Below are 25,142 nucleotides of genomic sequence, written 5' to 3'. Positions count from 1 at the left end.
GTTCCTTTCAGCTAGTATAGATGATACAGCTTTTATCATGGCATATATTGCAAAATTCTTACTCCCTCAGGCTCTTTTGAGCTCTGTTAGAGGAAGATATTCTCATGCAAGAAGAAGTAAATCACTGGAACAGACAATTGATTTGAATCCACTAATTTTACAATTCACTTGTCAGGACAAAACCAGGTGTGTGACTATAGGTGCAGATATGAACAGAATCTACCCTTTTCCATTTGTTTTGATCCCAAATCTCTTTCATTCATGGTGCCAAAATTCTGCTTTCCAGGGGAATGTGAGGAAAGATGAATTTCCTATGACTAACTCAGTCTAGAGCATTAAGTACAGAGCTCAGCTAGGGTATGTGTTTTCAGTAGAGAACAGCTGATGCACATAGTGGAAAGCAGCAGGCAGAGATACTTCTGTCTGAAAAGGCTAATCCATTACAAAGATTTCTTGTGTGCAGTTTCCTGGCTTCAAGTCTGCTTTACCTTTTTACACATTGACATAAAGCTCCAGAATGACTGAGTGGAAATCTTCATGAACTGCAAGAAACATGTCTTTAAAAATGCCACAAGAAACTCAGTGCCTTCTCTGAATCTGTGACTGACCAAACCTACACACCACCAACACTCCTTACAATGAATGCATCAGTGAGCCCTGGAGGCTGGTCATGCACACAGTGCCTGTACTCACAGTTTTCACAGCGACTCCCTGTATAGCCAGCCAGACAGGCACACTTGTAGGTGCTGCTTTTGTCCAGAATGCATGTCCCATCATGAAGACATGGAGATGAAGAACAAGCTGTAAAAGAAAAGCAAGAATGCTCATAGTCTCTCATAGGATGGGGAACCTACCTGTTTTTCCTCATGGTGGCTGTGTCTTGGGGTAAATTACATATTATCATGGTTAGAAGTTAGAAAGACACAGTAAAGGGCCTGAGGCATGTCAAAAAGTCTTCTGCCCTTACTTACTAGAGAAGGGATCTAATAGGGATGAGCAGTTCTTTTCCCAGCACACTTTACTTTTACCATTTTCCTTTAACTGCAGTCAAGTGGTGAGAAAGATTTATGGAACACAATTAATTTACATCAAGTTCAATTAATGTTTAGAGCTTAGACTAAATTAAAGTCTAATATCAACCTACATTTTTCCTGATATTCAACCTAGACTTTAGGGATCAGTTCTGGGATCCATGGTTTTTGTGGTCTTTTTTTGTGTCTCAGACCTTGTTTTAGATTTTGGGAGTTGCTTTGTCCCTGGGAAACTCTTGCATACAACAATCTAACAGTGATGCACATCGAACTGTATACAGTTTGTATACACCAGCATAACTTAATATCAGAATGTGTAACTCTGCATTAAATACCAGCAAATTCCCTTGTTTTTCCATTCCACATGTTTTTTGATGCCTGCTCTAAGAAGAGATGAGCCAATAGAACTATTGTGGTTTAATCCCAGCTGGCAGCTAAGTACCATGCTGCTACTCACTCCACCACTGCTGAAGGGGAGAAGAATTGAGAAAGAAAAACAAAACGTCATTGGTTGAGATATGAACACTTTAATAATTGAAATGAAAAAAAAATATGATGATGATGATAATAATAATAATAGGAATAATAACTCCATTGAAAGGGGGAGAGAGAGAGAGAAATAATGCTGGAGAGAAAAAAACTACCTATTCACAACACAGCTGCTCACCATATCACTGACTGAAGCCCAGGCCTCCCCAGGCAGCAAACCATGCTCCCAACCAACTCTCCCCAGTTTTTACAATATTCTGTGGTATGGCATATCCCTTTGGCCACTTTGTGTCAGTTGTTCTGGCCATGCTCCCTCCCAGCTTCTTGTGCATTTACTCACTGGCAGAGTGAAAGAAAATGAAAAGTCCTTGATTTAGAGTAGCACTACTTTACAATCACTAAAACATTAGTGTGTTACCATACAAAATCCAAACCACAATATGGCCCCCTGAGGGACACCACTTGTCACTGATGTTCACTGGGGCACTGAGCTGTTTACCACCACCCTGTAGCTCTGACCATCCAATTAATTCCTCATCCACTGAACAGTTCACTCATCAAATCCATCTCTCTCCAGTTTAGCCAGAAGGATGTTGTGGCCATGTCCAAAGGCCTCATGAAAGTTCATGGACATAACATATGTAGCCCTTCCCTTGTGCACTGTTGTAGTCCCTCAACTGTAGAAAGCAGGACAGGACTTTAGAAAGCAGGACTGCCCTGGTCAGGGCAGGACTTGCCCTTGGTGAAGCTGTTCTGGCTGTACTGAATCACCTCCCTGCCCTCCATCTGCCTTAGTCCTCCTTTTGGGAGGACCTGTTCCATGAACTTCCCAGGCACAGAGGTGAGGCTGACAGGTCAGTAGTTTCTGTGGTCCTTCCTTCTATCCCTTTTTTAAAATGGCTGCCTTTTTATCTCTTTTCCAGTCACCAGGGACTTTTCAAATATCATGAAAAGTGACTTGACAACTACATCAGCCATTTCCTTCAGGACTCTGGGATGTATGTCATCAGGTCCCAGAGGCTCATGTATGTTGAGGTTCCTCAGGAACCTCACTCTGAACACTGATCATCTCTTATGGTGGGAAGGAGTTTGCTGCCCCAGTCCTTGCCTTGCTCCTTGCCTCAGCTCGAGGAGTGTATGAAGAGAGGTTGCCAGTGATGACTGAGTCAAAAGAGACAGGCTCTGGCCCTCCCTGCAGCCAAACCTGCATGTTTAATGTGGCTCCATGTTTATGTGGCAGCCCTGCCTGGGTCATTACCTCCTTCCTGGTGCATGCAGAGGACAGGTTCCTGCCGAGGGGACACCACTGCTGCACCCCCTCTCAGGGGGTGCTGATTCCTGCCTGGCTCCGCATGGCAGCTGCAGCAGGACCTTGCCCTTCCTGCACTCCCAAGGTGCCAGGAACTGCTGCACACCCTGGCTGCACCCTGAAAGGCACGGGGGTACAGAGGGGTGCTTGTTCTGGCACTGTGCAGATCTCCTCAGCGCCTCCCACAAGCTGCTCAGGTGTCTCCCAGCTCAGGAAAAGCCCCCGGGTGCCAGGATCTGTCACTGCCACCATATGGACCAACTTCAGAGCAGCTTCTCTCAGAGAAGTTTCTTATTATCCAGATGGCATGAGGTAAGAAATATATAGATGCCACATATAGATTTCTCTGGAGGTTTCACGTGGTGATATGTAAGAGCAATTTATACATGGCCAGGCAATGAATATCTTCCACGTCTCATTGAAGATTAGGGCCTGAATAAGGACAGTAATTCATTCTTTAAAATAAAATATATATGTAGCAATTGTACTGTATACAACTTATGTAAAATATCACTGAGAAAGGGAAGGAGAACTAGAAGACTCCTTACAGACTGATATTTTTGTAGTCGCTGGTTAAAGCTAGTGAACTTTTATCTTTGTCCCAGCTTTGTGTCCTGATTCTGGAAAAGTAAGCAAGTCAAGTGAATAAGGGTAAGTGTCAGATACTCTCCTATAAAATGCCTGATACTAAAAACCACTAAATATTTTTTCTGTTTTAAGGAGTCTTGATTTCCTGGCTTAAGTCAAACAACAAGGGACAATACTACAAATGTTTAAAGTCACTATGTTATGTCCACTAGCTTGTGTGTACAGAAAGGAAAGATTTCTTGAAAGTCAGTAACTGGCTTTCATCTAACTGGATCCAGCATATGTCTAATCCTTAAGAGACTCTGATAGTTCCCCATCTGGCCTCCCATGCTTCTCATCTGAATTCTGTTCAGTGACTTCTAGTCACTCATGCCAATTACTGGTTCCCATTTCACACTTGGCATGGGATGGGATATAGCACCTGCTTCCAGACTAGGCAGCACAGCAGGTTGTGTGGTTTCATCCTTTCATAACTATACACACAGTGACCTTTCCTAAAGGAGATATAGGCTTTGCAGCTTATTTTGTATCAATCAAGACCTTTCTGGAATTTGAACCAGTGATCTCTCTGCAGTCAGTGCCCCTGCTTCAGCAAACTATGGATTCTAAGCCAGTACAGAGCTCACCAGAAGAGGAGGCAGAAAAAGAAGGAATTAAATTTTGACATACTTCTTCAGTCCTTTCCACTACACCACTAAGGTGCTGGGGGACACCAGATCACCTTCATGTCCTAGTCCACATCCTGTAATCACCTCTGTTGCTGCTGCTCCCACCTGCAGCATAGGGAATTGATTTAGTAAGCCCCGTGAAATCTGTTCTGCGGACCTTGGCTCTTCCACAGTGCTGTGCACAGAAGGAAATTTCAGGGCAAATGCTTCAGTTTTCAATGTGCTGCCAGAGCTTTCGATCCTATGCTGCCCCCACTTTCAATTCTATGCTGCCCCATGCACACTCTATTCTTCCCTTAAATGGTCCTGCTGGCCAGGTTAGTGCTTCACATAAAAAGACACTGGGAGTGTTTGAAAAGCCTTTCACTGCACTACACATTAGACCAGAACAGCCTCATAATAAAGTGCACAAATAGAGCTCCTCACAAACTCTGAGAGAAGCCCTTTACAATGTGCTCTGTGTGGATTACCACACTTGCAGCCTCACAGCCTCAGAATAATTACCACTCAAAATGGGGCGGAAATAAAGTGCTCCACAATATTCAAATACCGAGTGTTCCCTGCTGGGCAGAGAAAACAGAACCAATTCAGCTTGCACCATATGGAAAATGTTAGTTCCCTGAGTGTAGGCAGCCCTTATGCAACATAGCCCACGCCACACTCATTTGTTCTATATCACCTCTCCTGCTGTAAGCCCAGGCAAACTATCAATAGCTAACTGCTCCTGCTATCAGGTACTAAAGGTGGCATTTGGAGAGCAGGGCAGGCTGAGAAATGGCATAGGAGCTACATCCAGAAGTATGAACATTTCATATTGCTAAATATACCTCTGATCATTGTTAAGAGTCAGGTTTGTGTATTTATGTAAGTGTTATATAAACTAACTAAATTTCCTGAGCCAGATATACCCTGGATGGCCTCATGAAATGTGGGTCACCAGGGTGTACAGAAGGCAAGTTATGGTGAGTCATAGATCCTGCAGGGTTTATCTATGGCAAAACAGCACAGTCTGATTAGTCTTCTGTGCCAGGAGTTCTGTAGATAGATTTGACCAAAATTCCTTACATAGCTAAATAAGGAAGATCCAGGAAGAGCGTGGAGGCTGCTGCTAATCCAATGGCAAAATTACAAGCCAGCTACACTTGCAGTGCTATTTTGAAACTATGGAAAGCAAGGTATGGGACTGAAGCACTGAGTAGTAATGAAACCAGTAATTCTGGAGCCCCACTTCTGTCATTCATAACACTGAGATCATCACAGAATGGGAAACGCCTCTTCATTTTTTTTCCTTAAAGAAAATAATTTGTTCTGTGTACACACTTGGGGATTTTTTGTTTGTTTTGGTCTTGGTTGGTTGGGTTTTTTTTTAATTCCTAATGGTACATGAGCCAACACAAGAATTCTGTCAGGGCATTTTCACTGAACTATCTATGACACTTTGCATCAGGTTTTTGCGGCTTGAGACAATGACTCTGCCCCTGCATACAGCATTGAGCAGTTCTGCCACTGCAGATACACATGCCCCTTCCCCTACTTCCTCTGTGCTCTTAATTCTTCAACTTAAACAGAAAAATCACACAAAACAGCAGCTTTTCTCTGCTGGCTGATGTGCTTGTTCTTCACACAAGTAGAAGGAATTCAGTCTTTTTTAGAAGAGCCTCACATTCACATGCCATCTGACAGCTTTTGGATCTTCCCCACACTGACTTTATGTAAGTTGCTGTTGGCAACACAGCATGAAAGTTTTTAATGAAGCAAAACAGGCAAAGAGATTAGTGAAATTGAATTAATGAGAATGAGTGGCATGTTCTACTTTTAGATTAGGTTACCTGTAATTTCTTCAAAGACAGCATGAAATCCATCAAAGTTCTTGGATCCATCAGACTGGAAGAGGACATGGAGTGAAGACCCAGTGCTTCGGATGGGAGGTGGCCTCTCATTTCCACAGAATTTCTTTATTATTTGACTGTCCAAATTGTCCCCATCACGAATCTCCACATAGTCATACTGGCACATATAATCAAACTCCAGGCTCAGCATGGAAAATCTTAGGAAACAAGAACAAACAGTCAGACTGCTTACCTGGGTACCCTGAATACTATTTATTTGGGCATTTAGGTATTTAGGGCATACCCCCTCAGTGAATCAACATGCCCTTAACCACACAAAGACCTCTCACTCATCTCAATTTTTGCATCATGATGCCTAGAAGCTGGCTCAACTCTATACAGTTGCTCCATGAGAACATACAAGTATCAGAACAGTGAAGTCCAAGTTGAAGTCATACAGTCTATACACGTGCATCAGGTCCCTAGCCATAATACAATGTCAGAACTTTCATCCAGGGTCAGGCACTGCAGGGGGCATATTTCTACTGTCATTGTTTGCTAAAAAATGTTCTATTTGGCCTAAATAAAGTTCTAAGTACTGAAAGTTACAGTATAAAATAACAAAGCTTCAAAAGCTGTCTACATTCAGAAGTCAGCAATTAGGGATACAAGGAGAGCTTGGGGATGTAACAGAAGCAGAAACAGCCACAGAAACAGAATCAAAATACTACAGCACGTTTTGCATTAGAAAGCAAAATGGTAGTAAATCCCCAATGTGTGGCACTTGCCTGTCTTTTGAGAGCAGAAATAAGGCACAGGAATTAGTGCAGAAGGGAAATACTTAAAGCCTTTTCCCACAATGTCTGTCCTTTCCTAGCTTCGATCCAGCCACTGTGCAAGGCTTTTGTTCATTAACAGCCATGCTATATGCTGCCACTGGAATTCAGGTGGGCACAGAGCCAAAGCACCCCACCAGAATAGGAACGAGAAACAGAAGGAGCAACACCAAGTGCCTCTGGAGAATGTGCAATGGTCAGGGGGCTGGGCTCAGCCTTGGTACAGCAGGAAAAGGAGAAATGGGCATGGGAGAGGCTGTGCTACTAACTGTTCAGCAAGATATTTTATAAATGAAACTCATTATGCACTCAGTCTTCCTGAAGACTCCTAACACTGCAGATGTGTATTTAGGATGAGGCTGTATCTCCAACATTGCCTATTCCAGTGTGGGCCTAGTGGTTTGCAAGGCTGCATTTTCACACCAAAGAGGTGAGACAAATTTTGGATCTGCTCCTGGACCTCATAGTCTGAAGGGAAGAGAATTCTGGAGCCTGTTTCACACTATACTTATCTTGAGACTCAGGCGTTCATGTTAAGGAGGCCTCCATGTTCCTCCACCTTCCCTTGACAACTCATGAGCTGACTTAAGAGGCCTCTGCACTCAGTCACCTTTGTTCAGGTCATACAGCTGATTTTTGAACATCAGGAGTACACTACCTACAGAGAAATGACTGAGCAGTTGTAGGAAGCTGCACCAATGGAGCAGAGCCCCTCATTTTTTAAAATAATTTGATGGAATGTAGAAGAAAAAACAAAACATCTGCTTTAAATATGCATTAGAGAGAGATAATTCAACTTTGCTTTGCATAAAATGCATGAGTTGAATTCTAGTTCTGTCAGGTCTGTCAGAGACATCCTCACACGTATCAGGTTATACACTACATTTTCAAAACATTCTTTCACTGGTGAAACATACCCCAGGGATCTAGCCTTAAGGAAGTTACAGAGCAATACAAATTAACCCGTTCATCTTTGTCATACTTATCAGGCTACAGTTTATCCTGACCCAATCCTAAAAACACTTTCTGGTTTTCTGAACTGATACATTTCTGATTAAAATTAAGTATGTGTGCAAATACGGAAGAAAAATTTCTGGAATGCCCAGTATTATTTATAGATGTAAAGGTAAACTATCTCTTGATGCGTGTCCCTGAACAGAGAATATCAAAACATAGGCACAGAGAATGAAAGAGCCATACAAAGAATACTGGTTTTAATTGTTCGCTTTGTATGTTTTAAAAAATTATGGAAACAGAGTGGAAAATGTGAAAGGCATTGGAGTTCTGACTTGCATTTTATTTAACTTGGCAAAGAAGCAGATACGCTGTACTGACGACATGGGATCCTGTGATTAAGACTCAGAATTGGCAGGTCAGGAAACCTGCCAAAGCTTTTAAAAACCTCTTGGCTATGGCCCAGCTGACAGGACCCTTTACAAACCCTGAGGTCTATTGCTGTTTGAGCCTCAGGTACACACAATTCAACAGACCTCAGTTTCCTCACTAGTGAAAGCATAATTATATAATAATTCTCTTGAATATTATAAAACTTAGCATGCTAATTTTGTGCTACAGGTCATCAGATACAAAATGGAATGAAAAGTATTGTCTTGATTTCATCAGTGGCTGCAGTGGGCATATATTGGCCAAGCCACCTGAGGAAAGCTTCTAGCCAAAGGACATATTTAAAACTGCATCTCTGCTGAGGCACTAAAGAAAAGAATTGGAAGTTGTGAGCTGCTTCCACTGTGATATGACATCCTTGACATGACTCAGGCTGAGGGCGCCTATACATCACAACCCAAAAAAAACCCCCAAGGCTGGCAAAAAAAAGCAGAGAAAGCAAACTACCACCACAACATGGACACTATTTATCAAAACAGCTCTACTGAGCCAACCCCCAAAGGACTGCATGGCACAGCTTAAAGCAAGGGAAGATTTATCTGTGCTCCTGGGAGTGTTACTCTTCCTGCCCTATGCAAGTAAAAACGACCACTTTGTCTGCCTTCTGTATTACCCTGTCCTCATCCCTGCCCTTGCAAGCCAGAGTGGCAGCAAACAGGATTTGTGCACAGAGAGAATGAAAAAAGGAGTTTTTTGTTGGCAGTTATGCTGATTCAGCAGAGGGTTGGCTGTGCATTACAGCTCTAAGCAGTTACCACCCACAGAGGGGATCAGCACGTTTATATGAAAATAAGAGAAGGAAACATGGATGGCAGACCCAGGAGCCAGGCTCTGTTGGTTAGCTTAGGTAAACCTCCCCTTCTGTGTAGGAGCAGCCTAAAGGTGAAGTTTTAGATTAAATGTACTCATTTTCCACAATATCTAACTGGTGAAATACCTCAATGGACAGCTCTGAGGTGATGCACCTTGAAGATGTCAACTGACTCAGAACACACTACAGGGTTACCTTCTGTGAGGACCTCCTGTTCCATCTTTGCCAAGAAGGTTTCCTCTATGACTCCTATAGGACTTGCAGGGTGGCAGGGTAAAGTGTGGACATTCAGGAGAGATCCTGATCTTTCACTGGGAGGGCTACGTCATCTGCTGAGATTTCTAGGCAGTCAGACATTAGGCTCATCATCAGGCAAAGGGCCCTAGACAAAGGGCTTTAGGATTCTCGAATGTTAGTCAACTCAGATAAATTAGATGCTGACAACAGAAATATGGTAGTTCAGGCTTCCCTCTTGGAAACCTTCACAGTTGAAATGTAACATTATTTTACATCAGGGTGATACCTAGTATTATGTTTATTTGATTGCAGGAAGGAAGGATGGACATAGCAAGGAAGAGAAAGGCACTCTTGTGTTAAAGTTTTCCTTTTTCTGTAACAGCAAAGTTGAACTGTGAACTGTGAACCATACTGTGAACTGTATGGATCTCATGTGACACATCTTCCTAGTCTGCATGTGGGTGGCCCCCAGGGTCTAGAGTGGAAGTCTGATTTCTCCAAAGAGTTAGTACATCTGTTAACTACAGCACTCCTCACTCTACTGCTTTGAAAACAGATTAGAGTCTCCTTTGTGCAGCCACAGCAAGTTCTGCTCTTCAATATAGTGTTCTTTGCTAAAATAACCTCTGGTTCCCTTCTTGTGCCTGATGCCATCTGGCTGTAAAACTTCAATCAGAGATAGGTGCATTCAATAATTATGTGCATGAACAGGATCCATTTCCACTCTCACACATCCATCCCCACAACAGCAAAGACAGGGTGATACCTGTAGCTCTTGAAGCACTTTTTAAGCCTCAAAATTAACAAAGCCCTTTTCAGAAATGTAGAAAAATATCACCTCCCTAAGCTTGGGCTGTGCAAATCATACACCTCACCAATAATATCTCTTAAAAAGAAGGCAGGTACAATCCATGCTGACTGACACTGATGCAAAGTTGTGTCATGTGCACAGAAAACTCTTCCTCACAGCATTCTTCCTGTGTCTTCTATACAATGCTATCTAGGCAATAACAGCTCAGAACTACACAATAGGCTTGCATTTGCAGGTCTGGAAAAAGTGCATTAGTGTGGGAAAACCACAAGCTCTTCTTTTCAACTAATTTGTTGTTCTTCCTCCCATTAAGTTTCTCTGCAAGCATATTTAAACTGCTTAAACGTATTTTAACTGTTTATGTATCTAGCATAGTTCTTTTCCTGGGCTCCAAAGTCAGTAAAATATTGATGTGAAGGATTAAGCTATTCTTTTTATTATATTAGCTAGTGTGTTTGGAATACCATCCCCTGCCATACTTCCTGCTGCATGTGTGAGCACCCTGCTGTGTACATTTGGAAACAAAATTAATTACCCCAACAAGAGGCTCTCCTGCACTAGGCAGGAACTGTGAGCTTGAGGCATTAGGGTTGGTTAACATTGCTCTCAACAGAAGAGCAATGACATGACAATAGGACACAGTCTTGGACTGTGTGAGTGGAAGTTTAGGCTAGACATTAGGAAAAAAATAATCACTGGAAGAGTGATGGGGCATTGGAATGGGCTGCTCAGGGAGGTGGTGGAGTCACCATCCCTGAAGGTGTCTAAAAAAAGATTGGATGTGGCACTGAGTGTCATGATTTTGGTGAGAAGGTAGTGTTAGGTCACAGGCTGGACTTGATCTTCTCAAAGGTCTTTTCCAATTCAGTTAATTCTGTAATTCTGTGACTTGCAGGAAAACCAATCACATACTCCAAGCATAGGAATGGTGAGAGGAATAACAGAGGCTGATAGAAAACATGGTTGGTGAAAAGAGTGAAAAAAAAAAAAAAGAGGGGAAAATGAAGGCTAAATGCAAGGTAGAACTCATGGGCAACTCTCTTCTTGCATGAGACATTATATAAAAACATTCTTATGTCTTTTCTTCAAAGAATGTCTTAGTTCAGCCTGGTACAGCTTAGTTCAGAAAATATAGAGTGCTTTGCTGTCAAGGGCTTGAAAACACCTCTAAAGGCACACATTGTGCCCAATGCCTGAGAAACTCTCCTCAGCATCCATCTGTCCTTAATGGGAATTGAAAGCCCAGCTCTGATCTGTCCAGCCCCTGCCCATCACAAGCCAGAGCAGGGGAAAGAGCTCTGGTACCAAAAGCAAAGTGGTTGCTACACCTTCACTGCCCCAGGGCCCACAGCTGCTGACTCTCTTTGACTCTTGGTTACCCACACACCCCAATGTCCACCTGAAATCAGAGCTGGCTAAAAGTCAGCAGGACCCACCTTAACTCAATGTTAAATCCAGCTTGAACATGGATTGTCCATTCACATCGTGCATTCAGTGGGTAACCCTCCAGCAAAATCTGACCTCTGGAGGCCCGGAGAACCTGCCCACACCCTGGGGAGAAAAAGAAGAAAAAAATTGTGTGAAGGACCTTCAAGAGACATTTGAAGAAAATATAAGTAGAAATAACACCAGAAGGAGATGACGTTGTGGCTTAGGAAGATACACTCTTTCTTACAAGACAATGTATAAAATACTGGGACAGCCACACAATGGCTGTGAAGAGTTAGGACTGTATTGGAGTATTGTCTAGGCTAAGAGTACCCCCAGGAAAATTGCAGTTGATTGCTTCTCCCTGGTTTGCAATGCTACTTCATGAAACCATTTCTTGCAGCTTTTGCCTCTCTGTTAATTAGCCCACCTACACACCTGGCTGATGCTCCAGCTCAGAACAGTTTTGATGGAGCCCATGCTGACATTTGCAACCACTGAAGCTGAGGAAGCTGGTGGGAAAGTGACAAAACTACAATGAACACCTGAATTAGCTCAAGCAAAAGAATGAGACAAAAAGTCTGTTGCACCCAACGTCATGGTTGCTAGTCCTTCATAAGGAGACTCTAGGAGGAAAAAGAGCTATATTCATAGAGGACAAGTTTGTCCTCAGGATTCCCTACATCATCCTTGCATGTTAATGCCACCATGTCAATGAAGATATATAAACATCACAGCTCCTCTATCATCAGCGTGACACTGATGACTCAGTGTGACACATATAGAATATACAGCCCTTATCTCTTATTTCAGGTTCATTTCTTATCCTTCCTCTAGTCTTGTTCCACTCTGCCTGTGCTGCTCTCAGTTTTTCACCATACTATGGAATGTACTTCAGCACCAACAGGACAAGATGAAGTGCTCCAGTCATTTGTGCCCAATCTAAGAAAACCATCAGAGGACAATGAGCTGAACAAATAGCAGACAAGGTCACACCAGGGGAGCAATATCTTTTAATGAAAATCCTGCAGCTGTCCCTAGGCATCTGTCCAGGGATAGTTGTCCTAATTCCTCATCTTGAATGCTGAACATTTTTAGCCCAGAGAGTTCTCTCACCTTCAGTAACCTCTCCCTTTTCCCTAGCTATAAAATATGGCTAATTATATTTTCCTCTGTGGAAGATGCAAAATTTTTTAGTGATTTTTTCAGAGCTTACTGTGATCTGCACATGCACATCCTAGCAAAATGCACAGTTAAGTCAATATGTATCAGACAGAGCTAATTTTTCAGCTCCTGCTTTCCTGACTACATCTTTCTGAGTGGAGTCTTGCACATGGCCACCTCCCCTGGTAAGCCTTCTGTTGCTTTGCTGGAGTATGAGCCTGTATCTGCAAGACAAAAATTGCAATTCAGTCTAACAGTGTCACCTAATCAGGAGAGCCTACACACTGCAGATGAGGATAAGCAAAAAGTTGAATGACCCAAAAGACCTCCACAGCAATTTTCTCACTTCTTTTTTACCTCTTCAGTCTGACAGAAAGCTCTGCTGCTTCCGTCTGTTTCCCTAGAGAAACCCTAAGCTTTTAACCAGCAACCCAGGATGAATGTTTCCTACTGAAACAGAGGGTTTTAACACTCGCCTCCGGGCCCTTGCTTCCCGAGGGAGAAAGGGTGACAGTGACCTGATTTGGTGAAGTACCGAGCATCTGTGGTTCCCATTGATCATAGTGTCTGGAAATCAATCCTGCTGCAGCTGGTCTATGGGGAAACATGAAGACTGCAGGTCAATTCCCCCTCTTTCTTCTTAAGAAAGTGTTGCTCAAATGAAATACCCTTTGTTCATTTACCCTCGGTTACCCTTAATTAAGCAGGACCCAAGGAAACAGAAATCCTGCTCAGAAGAGTTCCTCAAAAGTGTTTCATCCTCTTCTGTGGCTCGCTCAGTTCCCTCTGTAAAAGGCGAGGATTAATGAGTGTGCCCAGCAACCACATTAGGATTCATCGAGTACAGCAGGATCTGCTGTGGTGAAAATGATAATGCTCCTTCCCACAGCAAGAAACAGGCCCTTGTGCTGCCATTGGCTCCTGCCTCAAAAACAACCTGGGACAAAGCTGCTAGAAATCTTCAGAGGGTTTGACAGGGGGCTTGGACCACCTCAAAGAAAGTTTTCCTTTCGTCCTGAAGGGCTTTTGAGTTTTCGATGCCTTTAACAAAGGAAAGCCAGAGAACTGGTGCAAAGAGATACTTGTATGCACGGCATACTAAACACACTTCTCTGTTTGCCGTGGTACAGCCTGAACTCTCTGAACACTGGCGCTGAGGAAGTAGGTTTGGCCAGCAAAGCAGGTGGTCCAGAGACTAAAGAGGAGCCATTCAGTGACTCTCTCCAAAAGAACGTTCTCAGGTTTGCTCCCACCCCTCTCTGCACGAAGCACCTTTGCGATCACATCAAATCTGCGCTCTTTAATCTCCAGCGCTTCTAGCAGAAGTTAGGCTGACTCCCCAGACCAACAGTTCAATCATATGTTGATCAAAAGGAGCCTTTTCTCTTCCTATTCTAAATCTGCAGGAGACCTGGAAAGCCCTCAAAAATAATTTACATCATAAACACAAATGCTGGCAAATTCTGCCTCATTTACAAAAAAATAAACCACTTTGGCAGAGTATCAACATCCTTGTTCCGTTCCTGTTCCTGAAAAAAAGGCAGCTTTCAGGGCCACAGTAAGATTTCCTCCAAGGCTTGTTACTAACAGAGAATAAAAAATTCAGGAGACCTCTGAGTTGTAGCCCCCAGAGACCCATGGGTCTATGGAGGGAGAGGTCCTGAGACGACCTTTGGTAAGGACACATTATCTTCTGTTTGAGTGCTGCATCTCAGATGTGAGGCTCCTTCAAAGGTCAGGAAGACTGAAAAGAGGAGAAAGACAGTAGAAAGGTTTCTGCTATTCAGAAACAGGCTGATATGGGAAGGCAGCTGTCACTTGTCACAACTTGCTGCTTCCTATTGGTTGCCGGTCACCAGTATTATGTGAAACAGTAATGTTCAGAAAGTTTCAAAAACTACAAGTACTCTTGTCTGGCACAGGGTCCACATTTGGACAGCAGAGCTGAGAACAGCTGTTAGAAAACACCACTTTCTCCCCTGCTTTAATGGAGCATGTGCCTTCAAGTGACATTACAATTTGGGGCTGGCAAAAACTGTTGGGAGCGCAGGGTACAGAGGAAAGGGTTCTGCAGGGTTGGTTTTCTCCTGGTTTTAGAGTCTGATGTGCCTTTTAGGTCATGATGATTCAATCCAAGAGAAGTCCCATTAGGAAATATTCTAGCACCCAATTAAATCTAGTCAGTGTGCTTATTTCCTAAGAGCACTTCTTTGGCCTACCCTATATCATTTACCCTTTTACCAAATGATCTGGTATCCTTTGGTGGGTTTTCAGCCATACCCATGCTTCCAGCTATGCCAGCAGATACTACAAACCGGACAGACCCATGGGCCATGCCATGGTACTTCTTCCTTGCCATGGCTCTACATCATTGCTACTTTTGCTGGCAGCCCCCACAAATCTCTCCAGGGGGCTCACCCTGCGCTGGCCAACGCTCTCAGCCCCTGGAGCGCTGCGGGGCCTGGGCCTCATTGTTCTCCCCGAGGTACCCAGACGGTGCCACAGAGCTCCCCCCGCCGCGTTCAGTATCAACAGGCGCTGATCCTGCCCGCAGATCCCCCGCGCTACCCTCCCGGTGCCCATCCAGCGGGATGACCGGGGCCCCACGGCGCGGCCTCCGCGGGCCCCCGGCCGCCCCCTACCGCCCGTGCGGGCCGGTGCCGGTGCCTGCGGGGCCCGTGGCGGCCGGGGCTGCAGTGCCCGCCGGGCCGGGCTGCAGTGCCCGCCAAGCCGGGCGCGCCGTGCCCGGGGCGCTGCCTCAGCACGGCAGTGCAGGGATGCGGCCGGAGCGGCGCTCGCCCTCCTGCCCAGCCGGCCCGGCCCGGGAGCCGCAGCACGGCGGCAGCGCCCGCCGGCCCCGCGAGAGGGAGACAGAGCCCGGCGGGAGCTGCCGCCCGCCCCCCGCGCCGCACGGGAGGCCGCGCCGTGCCCGGCAGCGCTGGCCTTGGCAGCGTAGGACGGAGTAGGCAAATTGTTTACATCCCGCTATTACCGTGCTGGCGCTTCTTTGTCATTCCGGGATTTCTTGGCCCTCTGCCGCTGGCGAGGCACCCGGAGCTGGCTGCGAAGTTTGAGCTGTGATACCGTATGCAGGTACCAGAGATGGCTCCTCCAGTGCTCTCCCAGCTGAGGTGTGCTAGCACATCCATGGCTCCAGCAGCCTGTGCCTGCTGGCATTCCAAGGCTGCTTGCTGGCCGCCCTCCAGACCCAGAGCCACATCGCTGGGAGGCGCAGTCCGGCACCCATCGTGGTTGTGGGCTGCTTTCCAGACATGAGGTTTTCTCCATGCCTGAGCCACGCATCAAGGCCAAAATTGAGTTAGCCACAAAAGGGGAGCTCAGGATGTGTTGGCATCACAACTGTCCTCTGTGTCCCCACTGTAAGAGTGGAAGAGACAACAACACTGTCTAACCTTCCTACCCCACCTCTCAAGTACCACAGAACCACATGAAAGAGAGCACAGCCTCAGTGTCATACTGGGTCCCTTAAAAGAGCAGGTAGTAAGAAAAATGATATAAGACAAAACTGTCCAAAATTTCAGTATGCAAAATATCCAAATAGACCTCTATGTGAAGGTGCGTTTCCTTCAATACAAGTGGGAAGAATAAACTGAAATGTACTGTAGGCAACCAATGTATTCAGGCAGATGGAGGAAAAATTTGATGAGCTAATGACTCTTTCTTGGCTCTTCTTTTAAAGAAAATTCCAGAGAAGCTCTAGCATGCACCTAGAGAAAATGGTACTTTAAAGTGTTCTCAGAAATCACACCGTAAACAGCAGGGGACTCAGTTGATCAACTTCAAAGCCTCAAGGCGGCTGAGATAGCTCTATTGCTGAAACATGTTGATTCCCCACATTCCGCTATTTGAAGCAATGATTTTATTTTATATGCTTTCACCTCCTGAATGATCATGGGCAGTGTTGTGAAAGCAAGTTAAATTGTTGCTTTAAATTAAATTACTAAGAGGACACAAGCCTAAGGTATATAGCCCAATAGACAGAACAGAGTAGGGAAAGCAGAATCTGCTTTCATCCCTTCCAGCAAAATATGAACAAAGAGACAGTCAATAAAAATTGAAAGAGAGCTTCACCTTCACTGGTGGGAAATTGGTGAAGGAAATACCAGTCTTAAACATTACACAGTTACCTGATGGAATTCTTTATTGAAAGACAGAATTGGGATTAACAACTTAGCAAAACTAAAATGTAGGAGCTTTTGTACACTGTCAGGAGCAAAACCTTTAGATATTGGTACTGGGGCCTGAAATACTCATTGTTGTGACATAATCAGAAGAAGACAGTGTTTTCCAGAGGCACCTTGGAGAGTGTTGAAGATGTGTGGCAGAGGAAGGAAACCCTGGGATATCTTTGGGACTGGCAGGGTTTGAAGGAGGACAGAGGGTAAAGCCTTTTTGATAAAGCTGCTGCTCTTGTAAATGTTTATGCTTGTGCTCAGGGGCTATGATGACGTGAGTCCAAGAAATGCAGATTACAGAAGATTTCCGGAGTCACGGTAGTTAAAGTTTTAAAATAAACCAAACCCAAACTGACATTTAGTAGGGTTCTAAGTCACCATGACATGAGGCCCAGTCCAATTCCTGGGCCTCAGGCAAGCACTGGGAAAGAAGTTTTTTCCTAATTGTAGATCTGCTTACTGCCTGGTTGTGTTTGCCTTCTGCTCGTGCCCATTGCAAGAGCTGCTGTGCATTAATAGCTGGAAAGGCACAGCATGGCCCTGGCTCTGTCCCACCACTCCCTGTCCCTGCCATCCCTCCCCGCCCGTGCAGGACACTTACTCATGCAGTCCCCTCCATACCAGCCAGCTCTGCACTCTGCGCAGTAGATTCCCTTGATGTAGAAGTCGTCGAGTGTCCCTCCCCAGGAGCCATTGCGACAGGACTTGCAGTTCTCAAAGATGGTGCAGCCTAAAAAGAGAGCCACTGTGTTAGATGAAAGCCAAGGTAGATTGTCCTGTGGGAAAAGGAGCAGCCTCTCTGTCTTTTCCACAGAAAATGCCAATGACGTTCATGACTGCAGAGGTGCTGACAGCTCTCCCGCTGGGAACCATACCCAACCTCCACGCCCTAGGCAGCTCACACTCTGAGATTTGGAACCAAACTCCTGGTCTGACTTGCCCAAACCTCTAAATCTCATTGCTCCAACTGTAAACGCCTCTCTCAGGAGTCTGAATGTGTGTGCTGATGCCACTTGGGCCCAGCCTAAATTATTCTGATGACTTCTAAACTGGTCCTAGCTCCTCCTGCTCTCTCCTCCTATCCCCTTTCACTTTTCTTTTTCCTCCTTGCCTGTGGCACTTCCAAGTTATCTCTCCTCTTTTGCTTTGGGGATGCAAATCAACCAAGAGTACCACCAAAACACTCCTGGTGTGAAGCCAGCTGTCGTGTCACCCTTTGGCAGCTTCCAAGCCTGCCCAAGACATCCTGACAACACTGCTAGTAGAAACAACACTGCTGTTGGGTTTTTTGGCCAGTGATGCTACCTGCTTTGGGGGAACCTTGCCAAGTGTCTTGTTGCTGTCAACTGAGTGGCAGATGAAGTTCCTGCGGAAATGCAGGACAATCTCATGCCTCAGTGAGATGTGCTTGTTCACCACTGCCCTGCCCAGCATCTGCCATGATGCCTTGGCCAAAGATTTGGTGTGAACACAGCATGGTCACAAACACACCTGGGTGGATTAAGCAGGAGTCACACTCATTCTCCTCGTTCCTGCAGCAGGGAATGGTGTAGCCCACTCTTTCTTTCTGTCCTGGGCAGATGCACTCAATTTGGTCGTATTCGCAGCATTCCCGACACATGATATTCCACTCAGCTCCTGGGCAGTTTTCATTGATCACTGTGTACTCTGCAGGGAACGGAGAGGAGGACACACAATCTGATGAGGACTGGCAGGATCTGTTGTCCAGTGGTTTGTCAGATCATGATGCCATGAGGCTGGCCAAGGTCTTCAGCCCAGAAACACCCAAACTACGTGGCAACATGCATCTGATATGTCAGCATGGTTTGCATGTCTAAGGAACACACAGGAGTTTCACAGTGCCAGCCAGAGGAAGCAAACAGACCAGAGGGAAGGAATATGTTCGCTTTCTCTGCAAGGCCTGCCCACTTCTGTGGTGAGAAAAATAGCTTTAAAAAAGCACAGAGGATGATATCACATGAGAAAGTTTCTTCAGATTGCAGGACTGATTTAAAGCTTCATCTGTAGTATAGATTATTTAAACTATGATAGCATGTTTTGACTGTATTTCTGCTTGTGAATTTGCTATTCTTGAAAACTAGGGGCCCACCAGGAAAGGCCATTTTTAAAGTTGGTTTTTAGATGGCTTTACTCCCTATTTTCACCCAGAAGTACATGTTGTTACATTTGACTTCACTGCCAAAGGAAACAAGATTTTTTCTTATTTTAAAAGGTTCATTTTGCCTGGCATTTCTAATGTGGTAACACCTTCCTATTATTTAGCATAACCTCATATGATATCTAAGCTATGCTGGAAGTACCCTTTTAAGAAACAACCTCAGACTGTGACTCAGGACTGCCACAATAAGTGCAGATCCTGTCTTTCTCCACCAGTGTGCTGTCTAAATTCTACAAAGAGAGATCCAAGGAGTGCACAGAGCTGTCAGCATGCCTTCTAAGCAGCTGACAGCCCTGATGACTGCTTTCATGGAGTTTGATAGTAAAAAGAGAGAGCAGACTAGAAAGATGAGGCATGAAGGAAACTTAATGAGACTAGCTCTTTCTTCCCCTTCTATCCTCCTCTTCTTTCTTTTTTTTTTTTTTTTCCTTTTTTCTTTTTTAATTGTGGTTAGGTAAGAACCTTTTTCCTTGTGTATTAAACTCTGAGTAACAGGGTTGCCTTGTCATGAAACAAGCCATATATCTCTAAGGTGAAACACTCCCATCCATGCCCGTACCTGTCTGCCTTCTCACACGAATGTTTTTTTGTTTCATTGTCACTGACAACCTAATTATTGTGCCTGCTGGAGCTCCCCACCACTGAGCCTTGCTGCTCTGTCTCACTTGACTCTCCATGACCTCATGAAGCCTGGTTGCTGGAAGCTTATCTTCTCTCCTAATGATTTTTACTGACTCCATAAAAATGGACCACCAAACTGTTTCTTCTCTTCTTTTTTTTCCCCACTTTGGCTGGGAAATGAAATGCAGCCCTTTGTGCTCCTCGGAGCTGAGCCTATCCCTTGTGCCTGGTGTACAGACCAGGGAGAGTCCACTGCTTCTCTAAGTTTAGGAAAGAGGCTGCTGTTTGTGCTGAAACCTTTCCATCCCCTCTGTCTGCCCCTATAATCATTTCAAAAAGAAAAAGTTGTTCCTTCTGTCCAATAAGATTCTGTATTTTTTTTTATTCCAGTAGTGGAATCTTGCATTGAAATAATCTTATTGTTCAGCAGTTGTACACCCTTTTGCCTGTAGATCTTTACAAAGTTCTCTTTCCAGATGGGAAAATGAAGCACAAGGGAGGTGAAGTGACTTTGCTCAAGGTCCCAGGGAAAAACAATGGTAGAGTGGGGAATTAAACTCATGCCTTCTAATTTCCAGAATGGCAGTCAATCATCCTGGCCAGGCTAGGGCTTCTTAACCTATGGCTATTATTCCCTTTTAATTAAGCCTTTTATCTATGAATTATATCTGATTCAGATTCCAGAGAAAATTAATTACACACGTTTAATTATCTCTGTGGAACTGACACTCAGTTTGATATATCTCGCCATACAAGGCAGACAATAGCTGTGTCTCTGGTGTATGGGGTGGGGGTCTCACTCCTTCCTGAAACAGCACTCTTTAAAGTCTGACTAATAAATAACTATCCACCACTCAGAGCTTTTGTAAAGCATCCTTCAAATTCTCATTCTTTTGCTAACTCAAGATAGAAATCTAATTTATCTCAAGCTTGCTAAAGCCTATTAATAAAGTGGATATATTATTCAAGAGAATTTTTTGTCTGTAAAATGATCCAAGTATTCACAGGCAAACTTGCATTGGGGTGACAAAGGAAAGTCTCCATCCTTGCAGAAGCTCACATCCTGGCAAGGTGAGGCTGTGAGCAACACAACTACCAAGTTAGCACCAAGAGATGGGCTGGACCATGTGACATCCAGAGGTCCCTTTCAACCTAAATTACTCTGTTCCTCCCTAAAAGATTACATATGTATTTCCATGTAGGTAGAGAGTGTGACTGTGTGCATATGAATATTTATTTTCATATGTTGAGCTTGTGTACACAACAGACCTAAAAAGCAGAGGCCACACTTATTCTTGGGGGATCAAATGTGTGTATTTGTAGAATAAGTTGACCTTGAGGTAATATTTAGTGTTAAGAAGGGAGCAGCTGATCTTGGCTCTTAAAAAAATGTAGAAATATACTTTCTGCCACCTAGAAATGCTTTTTGCTCACTCCTTTTGTCTCAGCTTAGACAATGAAAATGTCTAAAAAAGTATCTTTTTGCTTACTGACAATCTCCATTCAGGTTCTCAGCTTCTGCAGCTTGGGCAATTTATATAGCCTTGACAAGGAAATTTTTGGATTTGAGATTTTTAAGTGGCCCTTCTAGGATTTTCTTCACAGAAATCATGGAATCTATTATTTAGAAGTTCTGTAGAAACTATTCTTTAAATAAATATGATTGAAGAGTTTATGCATTCCTTTAATAACAAAAGGATCCCTTTTGTTTTATCTCTGGGCTACTGAAAAAAAGGCAGATAAAACCTTTGCCTCAGAAGTTTAAGAGGGATATGCAGAGAGTCACTTAAGTGTGTAAGCAATGTTTGTTTGTGTGGCTGAGCTCAGCCTGTGCTCCAGGGAGGCAGAGGCATAACCCTGCTCCCCCTTGTGTGTTTGGGGATGGGCAGCCACTGGCAGCTCCCCCACACACACTTGGCCATTATTACCGCAAAACAGAAGAGAATGAGGCAGAGAAAAGTGGGGGAAGATTTATTGACTGAGTAAAATGCTGAAAGCAAGGCCTCAGCCAGCTGTGGCAGAGATAATTGTGGGGTGTTTTGTGAGCTTTACTTTGATAATCTTCCAAAGCAGGCAGTCTGGCTTGCAGGCAGTGACTGGGTCTTTGATTTTGGGACAAGCCGGAAGAAGCTGCTTGACAACCCATGCAAAATATTTAACTGCAAAGAACAAACAAGATTCTGGACAGGCAAATAAACAGTGGATTAATTTATGAGATTTTAATGATGGAAGGAAAGCCCATTAAATCCAGGCATAAACAGCTCACATGGAAGCAGCTCAAGACCATGGAAACCATGCAAGAAATGCCTGTGTTGGGAAAGCACGCAAGCGTCCAGGGCGTGTGCTGGAGGGAAGACCTGCTTGGCTCAGGAGCCTGGCACAGCCCAGCACAACACTTCACCTGATGCTTTGGGTCCAGCCTGAGCAGGACTCTGCAGTGGGAGATCAACATTTTCAGGCTCAGAGGGCAGTGCAGTCATGCTTGCTACCTACATCTGCACCTAGCAAGACCTCCTCATCCCTACAGCATGTCAGATCCTGGAGGAGCTGTCGGTGATGGATTTTGTGAAACACCAGTTGGAGGTGATGCTCCAGACAATGTTCTCCTTGTTGGCAGTGTCAGTCCAACAACAATTCACCTCAGTGATGCTGCTGCCTCCCCTCATGCCCAGGGCTGAGATGAGGCTTAAAGCTTTGGTGATTCAAGATGAGATTCACAAGCACATTGTTGCCTCAGGGGTGGGTCAGGCCGAGCATCATGGTGAAATGTCAGCTTCAGCTGACTGATCTTTTGCCATGGTGAATTTGTATATCATAGGCACCTCGCTAGATGGAAAGGGATTTCTGCTCTGAAGATCTGAGAACTGGGAAAACTGTGTAGCTAAGAAGTAAAGTGAATTGAAGCAAGTCCAATTATACCAATTATTTCTTGAGTCTTCCACTTTAAAAGAATGAGGATTTTTTAGAGTACAGTCACTTTAAGCTGATATAAGTCCTTGCTGCTGCTAAGATGGGACATTTTTCTCCCCCCTCTCCCTGACTTCCCATTCCCATCCCTGTATTTGTGCTGACAGTAGCTGCTATTTGGAGGGATCTGACAACTGATTGAGAAAAAAACCAGTTTGCCATATCTGTCCTTGGAGGGAACTTCCTATACTGCAAGTCCATTCTGTTATCCTGCAAAAATTGTCCTTCCATGCCTCAGTTTATCCATCAGTAAATTGGCAAACATTACTTAAGCTCAAAGAAATGTTATTTCAGATTGCTTTGAAAAGTGCCATTTGCAGTAACAGTGCAGTGTAAGACCGGATACAAAAAGATAGATACATCTCTCGAATTTGAGTCCTTAGAGGATGACTTTTTGAAGTGATTATTTAACCAGTTTGTGTTCCACAGATGAGAATATGCCCCTTTGTGTTTGATTTCATCCTTATTTTTCAACATGCTGCTCAACGACAACTACTGTCTTGAAGAAAGGAACAAGCAGTTGAATTTGAAGGAGCAATTTCTTAAGGCTGTTAGTAAAGAATGTTTGGCCCTGTAATAATTCTGAAAGGATTCTTTAACTTCTCATTAAAGAGAAGACGGCTTCAACAGAGATGAAACCTAGTAGCAGCTTACATTTAGGTCCATCTCATTTTTCTGCTCCTTTCTTACTTGGCTCTGCTGCCATTGCACAGGTATGCAAGCTGGGCCTCACCCCACAGCCTCAGGTGTGTGGACATTGACAACAGCAAATGCTCTGAGTGCAGCACTGGCTGAAACTGTGGCTCCATTGTGATGAATAGTAAAATTCTCCATGTGAGGCCAAGAGGAAGACGCCTTGGAAGGGAAGAGGGATATTCCCTTTAAAACTATGTACCCCAAACCCTTAATAATAAAGGAAAGTGCAGGTCTTTATTGTTGACCTTTTTGCCTGCGATAAACTACTGTGCAAATTGTGTCTGTCTCTTTGATGTGTTAAGAGGATGAAAGGGATAATGCTGTCTCTAAAACCACTTGCTTCTCTTTAGAAATTATGTACCTATTATTCTTTCAGCAGCTGGGCTAATTAAAAGAGGAGCTGAAATACATCCCTGTTTTAGCTTTACTTGGTGTGCTTACTTTATGGTCACAGATCTTTGCTGGATAATTAAACTGCTGCTTCTACAGAGTCAGTTAGCAACCTTTTCTGCCTGTAGTGTGGGCTTTCACACAGTGGCAAGTGGGGAGAGGCAAAAAGAAAGGATCTCTATTTTAGAAAAAATCAAAGCCAGTGGAAGAACACAGGAGGAAACCTACAATACTAAGTGGAATCTGCCCACTTAATAGATGCACACTAATTTGACTGTCTTTTTAAAATAAACTTCTCTTTTAGTTTCTTCTCAGTATTTATGACCTGGCATTTGTGATCTTATTATTGGAACTGTGGCCTTTTGTCTTATTTGAGAAAAGCTGTGGCAGGAAGAAATATCCAGGTTAAGACTTTTCAGAAGTTGCCACATCACCCTTCAGGCTTCAATTCTCTCTGGGACAGAGGATCTTATTCTGGGCAGAAAAATTCTACTAGTATGATCAGGAAGAGAATTTGTCTTCTCTGTGCTGTAAGACAAGGAATAGGAACAGGTAATGAATGTAGAATTTTTGAGTAAGTGACAGCATTGATGATGTTAGGCTTCTGCAATAGGAGAGAATGTTTGGAAATCTGTGGAGAAGAAGCAGCTGCAGTATTGAAATTAATTCATGACCACATCACATGAGAATGTGCTCGTGTCCTAAATGTAGAGGAGTGGAGCTGGACCTGTCTTGAGGACTTGCCTCTTGTAATGGTGTGAGACCTGCAACATGTTGACAACTTTAACTTGCAGTTAATGTTGCCCAGATAGAAACAGTCCACACAGACTGCTGCAATCCTCCACAAATTTTAATCCTTACAGCTCCCATGGAGTGTGTAGTCCAGCCCTGACCAAGGACTGAAGATGCTCTCAGTCTGCCAGGCCTCTGTCCCTGCTGCTGGCTTGCCTCCCTCCCTGTAGCCTTCTTTCCAGTTTGCCCCTCACCATTGTCCCTGTTCTTGCAGGAGGGAGAGGGGCATCACATGCTCAAGGGAGGTCCTGCTGCTGACAACTGCATCATCCTGTGGTGGTCAGGGGTCCTTCAGGGCTGGTGGAGAGAAAAATCCTGGGCATTGGCAGGCTTGCAGGGACTCCTGGGAGCTACTTGAAGAGACCTCAGGGTCAAAAGTGAGTAACCCCAGCATTTTTTCCAAAATAAAAAGCAAGTCTCTTCCCCTTTGTCCATGCTAGGAACCTAAACATGTGAACTGAAGTAACCCATTTGCTAAGATTGAATGCATCTGGATGTGTCTGAGTGCATCTGGCCTTCACTTCTCTAGACAGAGGCTGGAGGGGGAGGGGAAGAGAGGTTGGGAAGGGTTTAGATAGGCAGAAACACACAAAAACACACATATATTTTTAAGGAAACATGAGTCACTTGCACTCCAAGTTTATTCCAAAAAGTAAATTCCCAGACCGCCCTGACTCCTGCCCCCAGCTCTTGAGG

At 44.3% G+C, this 25,142-nt stretch overlaps 1 protein-coding gene and 1 long non-coding RNA gene across 5 annotated transcripts in view; one reads left to right on the top strand and one right to left on the bottom strand.

Annotated features, from left to right (window-relative positions):
- Positions 1–25,142, bottom strand: part of PAMR1 (peptidase domain containing associated with muscle regeneration 1) — an 86,446-nt gene that overhangs the window by 28,376 nt on the left and 32,928 nt on the right. For all 4 annotated transcript variants that reach the window (XM_074543218.1, XM_026795025.2, XM_005480154.4 and 1 more), the window contains exons 2-6: positions 18,293–18,469; positions 17,403–17,531; positions 11,450–11,564; positions 5,915–6,132; positions 694–801 (exon numbers count right to left, since the gene is read on the bottom strand). In XM_074543218.1, the coding sequence (XP_074399319.1) occupies positions 694–801; positions 5,915–6,132; positions 11,450–11,564; positions 17,403–17,531; positions 18,293–18,422 (700 nt within the window). In that variant the 5' untranslated portion in view covers positions 18,423–18,469. The remainder of the gene's footprint in view (positions 1–693; positions 802–5,914; positions 6,133–11,449; positions 11,565–17,402; positions 17,532–18,292; positions 18,470–25,142) is intronic.
- The window catches only part of LOC113459586 (uncharacterized), a 42,906-nt gene that overhangs the window by 7,151 nt on the left and 10,613 nt on the right, over positions 1–25,142 (top strand). The window contains exon 2 of the long non-coding RNA XR_003380971.2: positions 24,661–24,823. This is a non-coding gene — a long non-coding RNA (uncharacterized LOC113459586). The remainder of the gene's footprint in view (positions 1–24,660; positions 24,824–25,142) is intronic.

This window comes from Zonotrichia albicollis, chromosome 6 (assembly GCF_047830755.1).
Source record: "Zonotrichia albicollis isolate bZonAlb1 chromosome 6, bZonAlb1.hap1, whole genome shotgun sequence".
Lineage (NCBI taxonomy): Eukaryota > Metazoa > Chordata > Aves > Passeriformes > Passerellidae > Zonotrichia > Zonotrichia albicollis.
The sequence above is the reverse complement of the archived record's forward strand: the minus strand, read 5'-3'. Positions and strand labels throughout refer to the sequence as shown.